General features: G+C 37.9%; 1 protein-coding gene across 1 annotated transcript in view; it reads right to left on the reverse strand.

Moving 5' to 3' along the window:
- Positions 1 to 20,288, reverse strand: part of LOC109050852 (chondroitin sulfate proteoglycan 4-like) — a 47,049-nt gene that overhangs the window by 14,267 nt on the left and 12,494 nt on the right. Inside the window, exons 2-3 of the mRNA XM_042715076.1 lie at positions 7,016 to 7,179; positions 2,133 to 5,681 (exon numbers count right to left, since the gene is read on the reverse strand). Coding sequence (XP_042571010.1) covers positions 2,133 to 5,681; positions 7,016 to 7,179 — 3,713 coding nt within the window. The remainder of the gene's footprint in view (positions 1 to 2,132; positions 5,682 to 7,015; positions 7,180 to 20,288) is intronic.

Below are 20,288 nucleotides of genomic sequence, written 5' to 3' on the forward strand. Positions count from 1 at the left end.
TTTACTCTGCATCAACATTGGATCAACTCATCTTCAATCTGATTTTGATGCAGTTCAGCATTCACTGAGTGATTTAAAACTTGTTTTAAATGCGGAGAAATCTAAACTTATGATGTTTACAAAAATAAACTCTGTACTTTCAAACTCATGCTCAATTACTACTCCTCAAGGTTTGGAGATTGAAGTAGTATCTAAGTTAATACTTAGGATTTTTAATTGATGATTCTCTTTCATTTGGGCCTCATATTCAGTACCTTGTGAGAAAATTAAAGTCAAAACTGGGGCTTTTTTTTAAGAGTCAAGAATTGTCTTTCTTTTGCAGCAAGGAAGAGATTGGTAGCAGCTACATTTTTGTCAGTGTTGGATTATTGAGATATCATATACATGTAGGCACCTAAGCATTGTTTACAGGCGTTGGATTCAGTTTATCATGGAGCATTAAGGTTCATAACAAATTCAAAAGCCCTTACTCATCATTATTTATTGTACTCTTGGGTTGTGATGGCCGGCGTTGTCATCCCATAGACTTAAGCACTGGTACTTATTAATATATAAAATCATTTTAGGTTTACTTCCTTCGTATTAACAGCAGAATATCATTCAAAAAGGTGTAAAGAATTATGGGCTTCACTCACAAGACCATTATCTTTTAAGCATCCCTAAAGTTCATACTAATATGGGTCAACGGGCATTTAGTTATGCTCCTCCACTTGATTGGAAACAACTACAAGATAAGTTATGCTTAAAAGAGTTGGTATCACTAAATAATTTTAAATATATTTTAAAGGATCTATTTGTAGAGTCATCTGATTGTAAATGTTTTGAGTGATTTGTGTATGTTTCTGTGTATGTAAACAAATGTATTTTGTTTTATGTGTAACTAAATGTGCTGCCAGGACCCTCTTGTAAATGAGATTTTAAATCTCAAGAGTTTTTAATTTCCTGGTTAAATAAAGCTAAAAAAAAAATAGTTTTAATGTATGTAAATGGAAATGACATTCAAGAGATTTAACAAAAAAAGTTATTGGGTACTATATGATGATGAATAAAGGAATTTCATTGTTGGTTGAACTGTCCCTTCAAATTAAATCTTAGAGTAAAATTTACACAGTTTAAAATACATAAATATGTTTTGATCTATTAATGGTACTGAATGATACATTAAAGAAACCTTGAGCTGTTTTTGATATTTTGCTATTAATTGAGATTATGCAAACTCCACTATTCAGCACGTGAAAAATCTCAGAAATGCTTAGAGGAAAAAGTAATACAAAATGTAAATCAATGTCAGGTATCACAAATGTCCTAATGAATCTGAGCAGAGATTGTTTCCTCTACTGCAACACTTGGGTAATTACTGAAAGTACACTCAGTGGAGCGTCAACAATAGCCGAACCACTGCAGAGGCTCAAGTACATTTAAAACATTGTCTGTCTTCTAAAACACACAGTTTGCAACTAAATGCAAAGCAGCGCTTGGATTGATTTATGAGACCAGCATTCAGAGATTTTGGGAGCAGTGTTCTTGTGGTTCTGGAACCTTCCACAACCGTAATACAACAGCTGTTGAACACAAATTATCAATAAGGACTGTTGGAAGACTTTGTAAACTGATATGAATATTTCTGCTGTATGTTTAATGTTTAAAACACTGACTTTATGCCTTTGGATAAGAACTTTGACATGAACTTTTGATCTCTTTCCTAAAACACAATTTGAAGAAATCCATTCATAACACCATTTTTTTTTGGTCTAAATTGTTGCACTTAATTTGGTAACAGTGTTCCTTTTTGTGATACAAATTAATACAATCTTATCTAGTGAAATACAAAAAAAATCAGTGCTCAGAAGAGTTCTTGCCTTATCCCAAGTCACTACGGTAAGCCTACAATAATGATTTAGATATTGAGCAGCAACTTGCAATTTTATGTTTGAACCACAAATGGCAATAGAGAGGTCAGAGTTCTGTAGTTTTTTTTTTTTTTTACAATTTACAAATTACATAAAATTAAAACAGAACAAAATTTTTAGATATGTACTTGAAAAAAGAAAAAAAAATGCCAGAAAATGCCAACAGGATGAAAAACAATTCATTCATATTTTTAAAAATATATTTTAGAAAGGTATTTTTACCTCCAGGTGGCTTGCATCAATAACAGAATGCTCTCCTTCATAGGCAAGGATCACCACATTGGACACAACTAGTGGCTGTGACCGGTAACCTTTCTTGAATATCTTAATCCTGAAAGTGCCCTCCGTGGCCCAACCCTTAGCTTGCACTGTGAAGGCAAATGAATCTTTCGAGCTAAGGCTCTGGTCATTGTGTTTGTAGTAGACCACGCCCTTAGTCAGGTCCTCTTGTGTAAATTTGGAAGATTCAATTCCACTTACTATAATACTACCATCACTCGGAGGAGAAGTCACATCATAAATGATCTCAGCTGTACTTCTAATATCCATGTTGGTCTCTGCACTTAGCAGACTGGTGTTAAGCGTCTTGGTGCTACCATGATCCATGACCACCATGGTATTGTTGGCTATATGTAGGTAAGGGTCACCTGCTTGCACCTGAAGTACAGTGGTTGTCTTATGTAAACCATCAGATACTTGAAGTTGGAATCGCTCACGGTTTGCCCCATGGTGGACAAACAGAACCTTCCTGTCCCTCAGGTCAGCCTGGGTAAAGCGGAAGAGTGGTTGCATTGGGTCTACTGCAGAGACAATGTTTCCTGAAAGAATTCCCACTCTCACATAAACCAGCTGGGTGTCATTAAAGTCAGAGTCATCATCTTTGAATAGAATGTCATCAGTGGTCAATAAACGCTGGCCATTTCTGACAACATTAAAAGGTTTGTGGATTACCCTTTGAGGTACGTAGTCATTCCTGGACTGTATTGCAATGTTAAACACTCCCCTCAGTACCTCACGACCTTCATCTTGCCAACCATTGCCACCTCTTGAATCAAATGCCAGAAAGGTAAACTGGTCATGACTTGTTTCTGATCCATCATGCTTGTAGACCAACCTGTTCAAAGAGAGATCCTCATTGCTAAAGACTTGAATTGCTCCATCAAACCTCGGCATACCTGGTGGAGAGTCTCTGATAAGACGACCATGTTTGGGATCTTGTACTATCCTGTACACAAAGTCTGTTGAGGTGGAGGTTTGAACCCAGAGATATTCTTTATTTATGATGTTTTCATTTCCTTCCAGCACAACAAGTCTCTCATTGATTAGGACAGGAGCATCCAAATCAGCTTTGATTTTGATTGGAAAGGTGTATACTCTGGAGTACTGATCCTCTGTGAATACTTTGAACTGGAACTGATCCTCAAAGTCAACTGCTCTGTGGACACGAGGGCTGTAACTGATGAAACCATTCAAAATGTCTTGTTGGGTGAAGGTATCACCATCAGACAACTCTTTATCAGGCATCATCAAGACTCCCTGGACTGGGCTTTTCGTAATCATGTACTGGACTGATCTTGAATCAATGTTGCTTTCCCTTACAAAATCTTGTAGTTGTTCAGGTTTAATGACCTTTTGCTGCCCACCTTCAACTTCCAGAGGAATGCTGTTACCTATTCCTATAAGGGCAGGCATGATATTAATGATAAATAAGTTGTCTGGGAGGATGACCTGTCCAAGCTGTGCATTGAAGTGAATAAACTCTGTTTCTGTGCCCATGAGATCAGCTGTGAGTTTGGGAACGTATTTCAGTCGGTTCTGCTCCAGATCAGACTGATGAAATAGTGTGACTCTTTTTGTTACCCCATTGTCTGAGATCAACTGCAGTTCTCCAAACTGAAGTGGCTGAGTGACATTATATACAACGTCTCCAGTATTTGGAGTTGCAGAAATGGCCAGATTTTGTATTCCAATTGGAGTGCTCTCATCCTGGGTGACCAGAAGGCCAGTATTTGTGACTAGATTCATCTGTGGCTGGGTGATAAGCAACTTAAATGTGAGTGACTGGCTAACCAAATCTCCATCTGAGACCTGCAGGGTAAGTTCCATCACTTCTCCTCCTTTGTGCACATAGTAGACATTTCCTTCTTTCAGTTGTCTACAAGTGAACTCTCTTAGACCAAATCCTGGCTGTTGAACATTCTCCAGATATCCAGCAGCAGTAGGGTCTGATGTAACTGTGAACTTGAGTTCATCACAACTATTGTCCAAGTCTGAGATTTTGATGAGGTTTGGGCTCAGACGAGTACGACCATTAGCTGTGATTGAGATATCACCTGCACTGAGCTGAGGGATGTCATTGACTGGGATGATTTCCACTGATAGCACATACCGGCGTGCAACACTCAAGCACTCTGGGAGATTCGTTCCATGTGCAGTCACCTCCAGCTGGATTTGATCTCCATACTTTTCATTGCCATCATGAAGATACTTGATTTTCTTGTTGACAACATCCAGAAGGGTAAATTTCTGTACCCTTGTGTTTCTTAAGTTCATATCAACCAGTCCATACCAGGGATTGTTTAGCAGAGTAAAGATGATCTCAGATTCACGAACACCTGCAGCTTTTAGGTTAAATGTTGGGTTTAGGTTTACAATGTCGATGAAGGCCTCTCCTCCCTCCGGAACCAGCAGAGGAGTGATGTCCAGGAGCTTGGAAATATTGCGAAACATCTTTGGCAAGTCCTCTGTAGGAGAACAGTGTCTTTCATCAGTATTGACATTAATGTATGTGATTCTTACTGGAGACATAGTTGTAAACTCCAAATCCTCATCATAAGTGGAGTAATCATATTCTCCTTCACATTTCACATGAATGTCTTTAGTTATCAGAGCATCCTGCAGGCTTCTGCCCTTCTGATTCACCTTGATTTCCCCTAAACATCCAATAAAGGACTCAGATGTGACCTCCTCCTCCACACGAGTCAAATAATCTTGAAACACATCCTTCATCTTCCTTTGAATGCCTCCCAGGTACAGGTTCCCCACTAGATCCAGCTTTTCTGTCTCATTAAGAGTGAGTGAAACCATTTGACTGTCCACATTTATCTGAAACTTATTGGGGTCAATCTGAACTTTAACTCTGTGCCACTGATCATCATCCACTTTCACTTCCACATTGTCTAGCACATACATTCCACTTCCCAGATCCATTACACCTTTTAAGAACCCTCCTGCCATTCCGACTGCAATGAAGTCTGCCTGATGTCCTGGGTGGAAGAGCAACAGAGCATCCTCAATGGTCGTCTTCATCAGCATCTCCAGGCTACGGGAGCCTGTGCTAGGTCTGGTCCAGGTAGGGAAAGAAATGAATGATTCTGGACTGCTAAAGCTTGTGGTGTCTCCGTCCCCTGCCTCAAACTCACTGCTGCAGCTCTCCTTGGTGTCATAGCAGACTGTAGCCGCTGAAGCCAGAATATCATAGTCTTGAGACTCAAACATAACGTTGCTCATGCAGCCACGCAGGGAGGGAACAGCTGTGCTCAGGTACTCCACTTCCAGGTCCCTCACGCCCCCAAGGAACATGCCCTGGTTGATGTTCAGATGCTTATCTGCATCCTCCACTGGAATGAAGGTTGTGTACAGGTTGTCCACAGCCATAGTAAGTTTGGAGTCTTTCAGAATGAGAGACACATGATGGTCTAGAAGGTTACTGAGCTGGAGACCCATGCTGGAGGAGAGAATCTTTTCTCCAGATCCCATGTCTATCCTAGCCTGTAAAGATACATGCACAAGCAAATGACAGTTAAATACAAGAAGCAAAACATAATTTTGTACATTTTCTGAAGAAAAAAAAAGTTTGTGGTGTTTGCCTGTGAAAAAGTTGCTGCTATGATGTTAGGGTGTTTTTAGTGGTTAGCATGGCATTGTTGTGCAGTTTCTAAGCTGTTCTGAGTGTTTTGTAGAACATTGCAATCAGTTGCTAAGATGCTCTGGTTCGTTTCTAGCGATATCATTTCAGGTAACATTCATGTTTGTCGCACAAATTTGCTGGAGGAATTGCATGCTAAAGGTTAATAATTGTTAATATTAGGAGTTTGTTCAGGGTTTTAGGGTTTCCTTGCTCCAAAATCACACTAATTAATCTAATCTTAGTATCTTAATAAATGTAATTTTGCTTTATGGGGTGCATTTCTCTTTTGACATTTTTACTAGAAAACAAGATAAAGGTACTGGTTAAGAATATGATTTTTCACAGCGCATTATACATGCATTCAACTGTGAATTTCTGATACAGACTTTGCTGGATCAGTTGGCTATTTCAAACACTGTAGCCATCTCATTTCAGATCTGCAGCTTGCAAAGATGAAAATAGTAAATCTGAATGAATTAAATATGTCGGTGGAAATGCGTTTTTAATGACAAATCCTGCCACTGATGAAATAGTCCTAGTACCGTTTCATATTGCAGCATAATGCAGGGAGTTTGAGTGTCTGTGTTTATCTATGCGGAGCAGGAGCCATTTTCTAGGGAAGCTGCAGATGAAGAAAAAATACACTCAGAGCAAACCAGTAACTCATTCAAGCCGTGGAAGCTTTTTCCATGTTGAGCTGAAAAACTGTGACGATTCAGTCACAGTGGAGCTGGAATTGAATGTGAGTCATCCCTCTCACCAAAAACCAAGGGGCTGCTTCTAAAAAACTCACAAGAGATTTTCTCCATGTGTGACTCATTCTGGGGCCCCGAAGTCTTGAAGGGCCATGAGAAAATATTGGTGATTGTATTTATTTGTGTAGTCAGTCTGGGTTTTTAATTTACATTACAAAGTAGATATTTTGAACTGTACCCTGTGATTTCTGATTTTGCCAGATCTGATCTCTGTCTTTAGTGTATAAGTAGTAATTTACAAGGCAATTTTATCCAAAGCAGTTTAACACTTGACATTTTAACACTTAAAGAGCATTCACACTGACAGTGAATTACAGCAAAAATGCAACTAGAAGTCAAAGGGTGATTTAAGGTGGCATGAGTAGCTGTTGGTGATCTGGATCTGAAAGTTTATAAATTGACCCCTAAACGATCTGAACCCAAAATGTACTGTATTTCACCTGTAATCTGCCATTGTAGAGCTCCAGCGAGAGGTAATCTCTGTCTCCCGCAGCCAGTAGGAGCAGGCCACGATGTCTGCTTGTTTTAAATTGGAGCGACACTTGAAAACTTGACAGATCCTTAACGGCATCTATTCGACAGTAGCTGTCCCCGAAATAGGAAGCTGCAAACACAGAGGGAGAAAGTTTTTTTTTATTTTTTATTATAAATATTTTAATAATGACGTTCACCATTAACGTGTGAATGTGGAAATGGGAAGACATACAGCAGATGGAAGTTTGAATTTAAAACTTTTCCAGCTGTCTCGTCAGCTGTTGTGTAGAAAAGACACTGTTCTGGCTTCAGCCCCATGAGAATGTTTATATAACTGCTTTTCTGCAGGATTTCCAAAGCTTAGTGTAGTAATGTTCGGCTGTATGCTAATGTAGCCACCTGCCTTGGACTGCAAATTTGATTTTTTCCTCTATTGCTAAAGCTCCTTTAGTAAATCATTCACACATCACTCCTGGGCCTTATGTCAAGGAGATCCCCGTTCCACTGAAGAGGTTTCCAGGGGCCAAATCAACAGCGTCTACGCCATGGTAACATTACACAGCCAGACTCATTGGGAAACCCCTTTACGAAATTCTGAAAAGGATCCAGAAATGGAACATTCTCACAGGAACTATGGTCAGATGTCTTGGTAGAGGGTCAGGAGTCAATTTGTGACTCGTGTAATTCTCTTATCCAAGATCATCAACAGGATACTATTGTTACAACGAAAACATCACATATTAGGCAAATAATGACAAAATTTACAATAGTAGATTAAGGTTAAAATATCACAATGGCATATTCATATGAATTAAAGGAACAGTTCACCCCCCCAAAAAAAATTTCTTTACTCCTTGTTGAATGAATCGTTTGATCTGGTTCACAAAGAAGTCTGAAAGATTCATGGAAGTATCAGAGTGATTCAGTACTTGAGTTTACTTAATCGGAGGTGAATCCAAGGTGAATCCTTGAACTCACTAAATTTTTCAGACAAAGATTACCAGTGACTTTGATTTGTTCCTCACACAAAGCTATTGTGTGACTTCAGAACACTTGGAATACAATCATCTGGACTACTTTCATGGTTCTTTTCCATCTTTTTTGAAACTTGAAAGTTTGTACCCTTTAATTGTAATTGCATGGAAACATATCAGTACATTCTTCAAAATATTTTGTTCCACATAAGAAAGCCTGGATTTGGAATGACATGAGGGTGAGTAAATAATGACAGATTTTTCAGTAAATCACTTCTTTATCCTGTTTAATATACATAATAGAGTAGCATCTGAAATCATTCAGCAAAATTTACTGTCATTAGCCAACCACTAAGCACTAGCTCATAAGTCAGTGGCATCCAGCCTAGTTGTGTCTCTATTTGTTCCTCTGTATTCATACATTAAGGAAATAAAATGTTTTGAGAGATATATAGCACTTAATACTCACCATAAATAAAGTGAACTGGATGCACAAAAAACTATGGGAGTAAACTATTTTCATGTGCCTAAATATCTATTTTATGTACAAAGACCATCTTTAGAGTAACTGAAACACTCATTTGCACTGTGAGTAAGCAATGCGTCAAAAGCGCCAGAGAACTTCACAGTTCAGCAAAGGGTTCTCACAGATACCCCTATATACATTCAGTCGATGCTCTCCAAAAACAAACACATAAATCTTGCCGAAAGAGCCAAAAACAACAGGAGGCAGAGCTAAACGCTGAAGCTCATATGATCTCTCATATAATAATCCATAATGCTGAAAAGGTTATAACATTTAGATCTGAGCCTGCAAAAGACTATCCGCACAGATCTGAGACCCTCAGATAGCATATAAAGCAGACAGAACCCAGCAAATCGAGATGAATTTTAATGAAACTACATTTATCTAAAGCCTCCGATTTGGTTCATATCAGTGCTCAACAACCCTCTGCAAGGGCCAGAGAGAGAATATATGGAATTAGCTGGGAATATTTCCCACAGCTTTACGATCATCAGGTCTGTTTTTGTTGGAAAATTCACGGTGCACACAGGAGGCAGAATGGGCAACTGGAGCCCAAGGACTCTGAGGTTCAAGCCGAGCATTCTCAGACCAGAAAAGACACAAGGGCCACAGTGAGCACAGCCAGCACGTATGAATCTGGAACCCATTAAAGCTCTTTGAGGGGATTCTAAATGGAACACATGTGTGTTGAAGACCCCCAACCATTCCAGAATTCAACATGCACCATACATTTAACCAAGACTCAGCTCAGCTCTCGTCTTTATAGGCGTGTAGCATCTCATAGCATGGTAAAAACACAGATGGCAGGCTTTTGTTTGTAAATGAGCATCATTATTCTGTTGTTTAGATTATGAAACTCCATTAGTTTAAAGCAAATGGCACAGCTGTATTTACACACCAGTTATTTTAAAGAGGGGAACACTGTTTGAAAAGAAGACCGAGAGTGGAAAAATATGGACAGAAAGATGGAATCTATGAGTGTGCCAAAGTGGAATTACAAAAACATATTGGCATTAGTGAACATAAATCTATTTCAAGTCAACATGAAAGCAGAATTGACCCAATTTATTTCATTATTACATATTCCTTGGATATTTGTCTTTGTAATCATCAAAATCATGCCTCTTTTGAATCCCTCGACCTCCAAACCACCTCCATCTCTGCTACATAATGCCCATTTTAGACTATGCAGTCAGTTCTGATAAATAAGGTCAATCCTTGTATTTGTTCCCCATTCAATATCCTGTTTCACTCTAAAATATGTCAGAGTATTGAAGTAAAATGTGTTGATGTATTTCAAATGGACCTATAAGTGAACTGACCAATAAGTACATAATTTATCGGTGATGGTAAAGTACAGAATTCTGAGTACAGTATGTAGTGAGTCAGAACGCTATTGGACATAAAATGGTTGATTACACATCCGTTTGTTACACTTTGCATGTACAGTAAATGTTAAAATAGATTAAAGAGTGTCATGGAAATTTTTTATGAATATAAAATTCAAACACAATCGAAACTCTATTTTTGAGTGCAGAAGTCAGGTTCAGGAAGTAAAATCCCATTCATTTTCTTCATAAAGGAACTGATTTTGAACTATAACTTATAAACCTTTATAGACAGACCTATTATGAGCTATAAGATTATTAATCGATGGTACTGTAAATGCTTTTGTTGAAGCCATTAAGCCGCATTATTATGACTTTTTTTTTATGTTCAACAGCAGAATTCCTAATAAAAAACTACATTACCCATGACTCTGCAGTGAAATCTCTACCAATCAGTGAAATGCGACAAGCAAACCAAATGCGCCCGCTCCCATAAAGCATGTGACGTAATAGTCTCCCAATGCTCTAAAACTACTATGCATAAATGCAGATATTACAATAAATGTAAATATATATATATATATATATGTGTGTGTGTGTGTGTGTGTGTGTGTGTGTGTGTGTGTGTGTGTGTGCATGTTTCTATATATAACATATTTAAATCAGTAGTTTTTGTCTCTGGGAAAAAATAAATGGGGAAAAATACTTTGGGAATACTTTGCTGAAAAAGTGTGGTAAAAAAGCAAGCGTGGATGCATACACACAAAAATCCACTGGAAATTTTATTATTTTCAACATACTATGATTTGGGATGTGCTCAACCTTAGTCTCACATACTATTTAGGACAGAAAGTAAGTGGATTTGGTTGCAGTCCTGTTCTTTGATGTGACTTTCTAAGTCACACTAGCTTAATCATATGATGCTGCTATTGCTCTTGCATCCTTCGCCCTGGGAAACTGTGTGCTTGTGCGTGTGTATGTCCCTATACCTCTGCCATGACAGATGCTCCAGTCTGTATTTTACTGTCTCCTGATCCTTTTAATTAACCAGACCCACCCAATTAATCAGACGCACCCTAGTTCCTCAAAACCCTGTCAGATATCCGGAACATTCATATGGAAACAGAAACAACTGAAACCAACGGAAGCAACCTGCTGTTTAATCTGCCGAAACAAGAGATGTGTACGAGGAACCAGACTGAAAGAATCCATAATGAAGCAAGTTTTTTTATCACAGCTATATTCTGTCTAGACCGAACCTCTCTGAAGGTGACCTTAACTCGCTTTCTCAATTGGTTCACGAATGATTTGTTGTCCATGGCTGCAGTCATGGGGAATAAATGGATCTCTCCGCATATGAGCTCTGTGCCAGTAAAACCGGCCTGGACTTGATCCAGTCTCTGCACCATACACCTGCTCTTATAATATGACTGTCTGAACTTTCACCTGAGCTTTCGTCCCCAAATTATATTTACACCACTACAATAAAAAGAAGAAGAAAATGTGAGTCACTGAACCATGTTACCAACCGTTCTGTTTGCACTCTGCATGCACTATTCAAACAAACACAAATAATCAGTCTAAAATATACATTTTTCAAAGCACATCTCAAAACATGGCAAACATCTTTTCCCATGTGCTCTCCATGGTAACAGTGAGTGACCATTATGTTTCTTAAAACAAACCGCTGAGCTGCCGGTAAGATTAAACATAGTAAAAAGCGGTTCTGCTGATGATTTGTTCCTCTGGTTATGTAGTGACTGTGTGTGTGTGTGTGCTTGTGAGAGAGAGAAAGAGGGATGGTTGTAATTACATCAATCTTAAAGCTGTGTTTTACTGGAGTCTCTCTATATAGACTCTGAGCTATTTGTGGGCATCGCTGTTGCTATGGCAGATCAAAAACAGCCTTTGCGTTGATCAAAGTCTGTCAAGATATTTCAAGAAAATATTATTTTACAAGAAATAAGGATGATAACACATCAGTAAACATGTAGGCCTCTTTTTCCTCTTAAAGAGCTATATATGAAAAAACAAGGGTGGAACTGGAAAAAACAAGGCTTTATAACTTTCTCTGAGCAACACATCCTACAAAATATAGAAAAAAATAGTTTGAAAAAACAAAACAAATTGACATTTAGATCTTTCCTTCCATTTCCCGATTTCAAACAAGCTAATAATGCTAACAGTACGCCAAAATGTGCATCCTGACATGCATTAAAAAGAACAAGAATAAAGATCTATAGCTAAATCGAAATTTATTTTCAAATAAAAACAAAAAAACTGGTCAAAACATGAAATCACATCAACATAACTCACATAAGTAGTCGCCCTGTGAGCTACTATTATAACAATTATACATTCGACAACCATTAACAAACATTGTATGGAAAACAAGTCAGGACACTGAATGCAGAATAATTCCTTTAAGATCAACAAAAGCGCTACAATGACACCAACTGGCTGAACCCACACTCACATTTAATGAGGCAGAGGAAAAGGGTTTAGCCTGCGAAACAGAATTGATAAATGTTTGTTTACTTCGTCAAGATCAAAACGAATCAGTGCCTGAAGACGATGTTCATTATACAGCCCATACACATGCATCAGCACACAAGATAGCAGCTATAAGTGAAAATCAAAAATGTGATAAACCCTGCTACCAGCACATCCCACAAGCCTGTATGTTTTCTACTGCTGTATGCCATTACTGTAAAAAAAGAGGACACATAGCTTGGGTGTTTAACAAAGACTAGACACAATAGTGACAAGGATGTACTAGAACGGCATATAAACATTATAACTCTGGCCACTGCGATATTGAACAAACATGCACACAATGGAAGTGGATTCAGAAGCAGCATGCACCTTGATTAGTGAGCATACATATCACTCATTGTGGCCCTCTCAACCCCCTGAAATGCATGCAGACAATGGAATACTGAAGCAATGGTCACAGGCATCCTTGGAAGTAAAAGGAAAAACATTTGTGGAAGAAATATACAAAGGAACAATAAACGCACTGCCCTTGTTAGTCATCCAGGGCCAGGGCACTAGTCTGCTGGGACGGGACTGGTTTGATGCCTTTGGAATATCGGTGGAAGGAGTGCACAGAGTAAAGCTTCAGTCCACAGAGGAAATACTGACTGAATATTCGGGGGTATTTCAGGACATTGGGGTTTGCCGGACTCCCAGGATCTCAACTGACATCGATTCCACAGTTACGCCACATTTCTTCAAAGCCCAGTTCCCGCAGCTTGACGAGGAGCTGAATAAATTTGGTTGCTCAAGGAATTTTTGAACCTGTTCGCATGCAAACTGGGCCACACACATAGTGGCTGTAGCAAAAAAAGATGAGGGTTTGAGGATTTGCGGTGATTATCGCTGAAAGATGCGACATCAATACTCGACATACAGTACAAAACACAACAAAGGTAACACTCAACAAATAAAAACATCACTTACAACTTAAACCAACATTACAAAATAAACAACATAAACTGCTAAAAGTGAACCAAAAGCAAGTTTAATAGCACAAATAAAACCAACAAGAATGAAAAAACTCGACAGGGTTATCTATTCATGCTGCATTGCATGCTGGGTGCCTTCATAGTACATGTGTGACCCTCTACAACAAAAACACTAATAAATAACAACTCCACGAAATTGAGATTTATACATCATCTGAAAGCTGAATAAATAAGATGGATGATTTTGTTAGTATAGGACAATATATAACGGAGATACAACTATTTGAAAATCTGGAATCTGAGGGTGCAAAAATAAACAAACAAACTATCAAAAATATTGAGAAAATCACGTTTAAAGTTGTCCAAATTAAGTTCTTAGCAATGCATATTACTAATCAAAAATTAAGTTTTGATATGTTTACAGTAGGAAATTCACTAAATATCTTCATGGAACATGATCTTTACTTAATGTCCTAATGATTTTTGGCATAAAACAAAAATCTATAATTTTGACAATACATTTACAATGTATTTTTGGCTATTGCTACAAATATACCCAAGCGACTTAAGTCTGATTTTGTGGTCCAGGGTCACATATGCACTGTAGAAACACAGTATGGTGCTGTTTGTTTGCAAGAAATTACAGAGAGAGCAGTTAGATACAAGAGAAGTGAAATTTCTGTGAAAGTAATTCAGTGATTAACCTGGAATATACTGTAATTTCATACTAAAATTTTTAACAGTGTGCATTTTTCTTAAATCATCCTGGCGACCTATGTTTTTTTTAAGTATGGGTCATGACCCAGGATTTGAAAACCACTGCTATAGGTGACTTTTAATTATATTAATTATATATTAATTATAATTACTCTTCACCACTAATGCAAGAACATACTAGCATTACTTTTAGTGTTTTTGCCATATATTTAGTGTATGATGTTATGTCTATATACTACATCAAATTTATAATGAAATATTTAAAAGAAAAAAAATCCCCCATGATTTGGCACTTTTAATCTTGTTGTTCAGGGACTAGTTTTTCTTACAGAGGATTTGAGAGTTTAAAAGTGCTGTTAGGAGGATATCAAAGTTTATTCCAAGAGCTGAACTGAAGAGAGTCGGCGTTTCTCAGGGGTAACAGCAGACAAAATCTGCTCATGTGTTTTATAGAACACCGAGCACATTTAACTGAACTCAAATGTACCCTTGATCCAGAGAGGTTAGGCTCTTTTCCCTTCCCTCACATTTCATTCACATATCTCTCCCCTCTTCTCTCAAACACATGCTCAAAGGTAATTACTGGACCTTTTCCACAGCACACCACCTTCAATGATATTATTTAAGCCATCTCAACCTTTAAATACAAACAGCGTGCACACATTTTCACACACTCAAAATATTACATATTAAAAGTAATATAAAATATTAGAATTTAAAGTAACTGTTTTCTATTTGAATATATCGTATATGCTACATACTAAGAGGAGGCATTTGTGTGCTAGAAACGGGATATGTTTGGCCTTAAAGGTGCCATGTGTAAAAATTGAGGTAAAAATATCCAAAAAATGACCTACACGCATCAAAAGAATGAGAAGAAATAAGGGCGATGATGTCATTAAAAAAATGTCAAGTTATAGTGCTGCAGAGATATCAACCTTAATTAGCATTAGCATTACTAGCCACGGCCCGACAGGTGTCGTAATACCAGTTTCGGCCATGGGAGGCGGTATACGGGCAACATAACCACCAGCCAACCTGTAATACACGAATAACTCGCACGGCTTGTGGGCGTACTTGAACCTGATGTCAATCGTGTGGAAAGTACAGCCCACTACTTCATTTCAATTCAGGGAAGAGAGCGGAAGGATGGCTGAAGCCCTTGGCAAGAGACACCTACTACCACCACCCGCTACAGGGAAACAACCGCGCTTGGAATCACAAATCAAATCCGATACGAAAAGGAGCCGAACCAGAGTAAACATCGGCACTGCTTTCCATCGCTGGAGACAACTGATGGACTTGAAAGAAATGAGGTTCGACTCCGAACTTGCAACCTTTCTTTTGGATTACCAATTATGTTGACAGAACGAATATGAACAGAGAGAGAGAGAGAGAGAGAGAGAGCGCCCCAGCTGTCTGATGTTGACCAATGATGTTGACAGAACGAATATGAACATATTCACTGGTAAAGGTGAAGGGGAGTAGCTTGAAGATGTCATGTTTCAAAATCACTTGACATCACCCAACGTTCCTCTGGAGGCAAAACGTCCTCTTAGGCTTCGGCTATGGCTCTAGGGTTGTTGTGAAGGTAGGGGCGGAGCATAGAGACTATGCCGTTTCTCGTTTGTTACTCTAGAGTAGACCAATTCACTTTATTGAGGCATACTGCCCCCATCTGGTATGGAATGTGGAGTATGACTTGATTTTTTTGCCAGACATGACACATGGCACCTTTAAAGGTCAGAGGTCTGGATTCTGTTGCTGAACAGGAAGTGGGGGTTGGTAAAAGGTAAGATGAGCATCTGGACAACTCAATTCCATTTTTTCTTCTCTCTCTCTCTCTCTCTCTCTCTCTCCTGACTAAAATGACCCAGAAAATGTGTCTTTATGTGCAGACGTCATATACGACTGTTTTTGCTCTCTGCAGGAGCTGAGGCCCATGTTTGATTTGCAGTAGCTCATGTCAAGAGAGTGAAGGAACGTACTGAGACACGTCGAACAACGCAAGCCTTGTGCTGTTAGCATGAGGTCAATTCCTGATTTCTATCAGCTCAGCGTTGCATGAAATGTTTCATTGAGCTACCAATCTTGCACATAAATTACCTCTTTAATGTCGCTGTGGAGTGATTTTAACTCTTGACAACTGAACTTTAATGCTTGTTAATGTACATATGTATGTGTGCATGAATTCCTCTGGGATGTAAGAATAAGTGCTGGTGTGTTTGATCAGCAAGAGCGATCTGATGTCCAAAACACACACACACACACACACACACACACACACACACACACACACACACACACACACACACACACACACACACACACACACACACACACACACATTTGTTTTTCTGTGATAGTGGGGACTTTCCGTGTTTTCTACTAAACTAATAATATTTTCGATACTCTAACCTAACCTTTAAAGCCCAAACAAATCTTCTACACTTGTAAATGTAATATAACATATGATTAAATAATTAAATAAAATATTGTATGCTATATTAAAATACATTATATTAAAAAGTAATAGTACACCTAAAGTATATTAAAATGTGATAGTACACATAAATTATATTATATTAAACATTAAAACCTTACTTTTTCCAGGAGTGCACATTCTCAAGTTAAAGGCAGTTTTAGTGATTTGGTGTGTGTGTGCCTGTCTCTTTGTGGGAAAACCACTGGTGTTTAATTATAATCAGAGACTGTTTCTAATCTGTAAGTTTTACGTGTCTGATTTTACGCAGTAGAGATGAGATGGTTCTGCTAGTTCAGGGCTCGCCGAGTTTCAAACTCTCACTGATGGCTGGGTAATGGTTTAAACATGTGGCTCGGTTGGAGATCAGTGCAGAGGAGGTGTATGTGTGTGTATGTGTGTGGAGAGGCATTTGTTTAAATAAATCTGTTGAATGTCAGCGTCTCCTCAAGGTGCCCTTTAAACACCCTCAGTTCTCTCTTTACCTGAAAAACACACCCTTTCATCATACAACAGAGTCTGAGATCTGCTGTGTGAGTGAATGATCTAGAAGACAGATGCACGTACAGTCCTCATACTGCATAAAACAGATGTATACGTCTAGAACATGCTGTAAAAGTCAAAGCTGATAGGGGTGTGTTTTTATGAACAGGCGTTTCTATGTGCAGATGGATTTTCAGACTGTCTCACAATCACCTCATCGACGAGTCCCCAGACAGATAAAGAGGAGTATTTATCGGGAGATGGTGAGCATGAGGAGAATCAAAAATGAGCAAAAGGCAAAGAGTAAAAGATGTAAATCATGGAAATGAATTGTATGGAAGCTTATTTCCTGCCTTGAAATATAAAAATGTAACTTTTAGTTTATATCTCACAATTCAGACTTTTTTCTTGTAATTCTGAGATATAAACTCAACTCGCCCAAATTGTGAGCTATAAACTCACAATTAAGAGAAAATAGTCATGATTGTAAGATGAGTGACAATTACCTTATTTACCTGAATAAAAAACAAAAAACAAAAAAACAAAACAGAAATGTGAGATGTAAATGTAGAATTCTGAGAAAAAAAAGATAAAAAGTCACTTTATATCATTCAGTGGTGGAACTAAGCTTCCATATACTTAGAAAACGGTCTTAATTTTTTTTTAATTTTTTTTTTTTATTTACATGAATTTATTTTATCTTGAATATATGTGTATTTTGTCCTACTGAACTTGTTTTAAATTTGAGACAAAATACACTTGTACTGAAGCCAGTCCACGAAAACAAGTCTTAATAATGCTATGCAGTGTTGCTTTTCAAATACATCTATCTTGTTTGAAGGATTTTTAGATATTTTAACTGGAAACAAAAATACTCATTAGGAAAAGGATTCTTTTTAGGATGCTTCCACTGAAGCTCACTAGGTTTTAAAGTTCTTTTCTTCTATAGGTCTGTCTCCTGTTTCTGGTGTAGATTAGTCTGAAGGATGTTTCCTGCTAATAGGAGGGACTATAAATCAGCCCTATTCTGAGGAGACATTCAAAACTCCCACAGGTCCTGTTACACTTTACTGATATCTACTCTGCCCTCACTACATATTAAACAAAAACACATATGGGTGACCCCTGGTGTTCGCTGACCTTTAGAGGTCACACGACATGTTATAGTCCTAACTGTAGCCACTGCTGCTGACACACACGCATGTTTCACATTATGAGGATAGATTACAATGATCAGCTGCAGGAAAGCCTTCAGGAATGAAGCAGGAACCACAAAAACACCCGTAAACTTCAGAAATCAGTAATTAAAGTTCTTTCTAGACATTTTTTACTGTCTTGTAAGATTGTTTGGCCTGCTGGGAGATTCATGAAATCTATCTGTCTGTTTGTATGTCTGTCCATTCGTCCGGCGTTCCATCCATCCTCAAGCTCTGTTCCAAAACCAAATCAGCTCTTTACCTAAGCAGTAAAAGAGGGCACATTCAAGATGGTTGCAGACAGCAAAATTATTATAAATTTGGCCAAATTTTACAGCATTAGTCAAATTCTTTACAGATAGAATAATCCAAGAATGCATTGTGACAAGATCAGAGAAAATCTAAGATGATGAACTTAGTTTGGGGAAAAACCAATATATATATTCAGTCCTAAAATTACAGATTTAAAAAACTATACATTACACAATTTTTTGTGAAAATACATTTAAAACATACATTTAAAAAAAATATATATTTTTATTTAAAAAAAGTAAAAATTCTATTATTTATTTATTTAAAAAAAAAAAAAGTTTGTCTTCCCTTCTGAAAAAAAAGAAAAAAAAAGAAAAAAAAGAAAAAAAAACTTCAACCAGCCTTGGGTGGTCTTTCCTCAACAGACCAGTGTTACCATACTGGGAAACAAGCTAAGACCATCAAATGTGATTAGACTGATGTTTTCTTTTTCTTTTTCTAGCAAGGTTATCGAGTATCAAATCTCTGGCTGAGAGCTGAGAAAAGGTTCTGTTTCTGTACATTTTTTTCCTGTTGCATAATGTCTCCCTATTTTTTCAATGTCTTCATCTATTAGCACAGAGTTAAAAGTAGTTTAGCTTTGCTCACTATGGTCTGAAACAGGGCGACAATGTTCTCAGTGTTCTCAAATCAGAAGATCTAAGCCTACAGGACAGATCAGTCTTATCAAATGTGGATCGTCTCTGATGGACCACAACAAAAAACATCACAAAACACCACCACCCCGCCGCAGCACCTCAACAATATAACAGAAAAAACACCAACAATATTGATTATAATATTTCTTCATTAAAGAAATAAACTCACACGGAGGCAGCTGGGATATTTTTGAAACACTCAGAACACACTTTTAGTTCAGCTATAGACTCTTAGTTTAGCAGACTATGTGCCTTTCATTCTTTCATCTGTTCATTGTCGTTCCTTGGTGGCTTGTGACCAAAGACACATTTCTTAACACAACGCTTAATTTTTAATATGCCATCAACTGGGCGTTCCTGGACATGTTCAAAAGCATTTCTCAGAAGGTGAAAACATCTCACTCAGTAAACAATTTGCTAGCAAACAACACAAGGAACCAATTTGCAAACTTATTTAACACTATTAAAGTTTGTGCCATGCATTCCAGAACACGCTGTGACACAAAGTAACATCTTTCACATCTGATTAGTGTTTTCTATGTAAACAAACTCCTAATAGGAGCTGTTGAATGTGTATAGATGAACACATTCAGTCAGACTGATACTGTCTTTAGCAGCTTCATCAAAAATTGCTGTGCTGTTATGTGAACATGCTGCTACTTAGTTTACATGGCGATCTATTATTATGGTATGTGATTTCAGATTAACCCATCCCAAAATGTCAAACACGAAAAATCAAACTGGTTTGCCACTTTGCATGTTGGCTAGCCAGTTCCTTTCTCTCTATATTAAAGAGTTTATGCAGACTAAACTTGACATTTAAAGTCAAAAGTCTGGTGCCAACCTAGATGCAAACCAAACCAAACTTAAATCTTATGAATACAAAATTACATTTGTAATTCCACTTAGAGGGAACTCACACTGTGTCCTTTAGCAGTCGCTATGGGAACGCAGTGTCTCGTTCCCTCTCAGAGAACCATGGTTACATGCGGTACCTTAGATGTTTTCTGCAGCAAACGCGGATAATGCTTGATTATTTTGCTCCTATTTGTTGTTCTTGAGATGAACATTTAAGTCTGATTGCTTAGAAAAGTAACCACTCGTTGCACGATTTGG

This window comes from Cyprinus carpio, chromosome A25, assembly GCF_018340385.1.
Source record: "Cyprinus carpio isolate SPL01 chromosome A25, ASM1834038v1, whole genome shotgun sequence".
Lineage (NCBI taxonomy): Eukaryota > Metazoa > Chordata > Actinopteri > Cypriniformes > Cyprinidae > Cyprinus > Cyprinus carpio.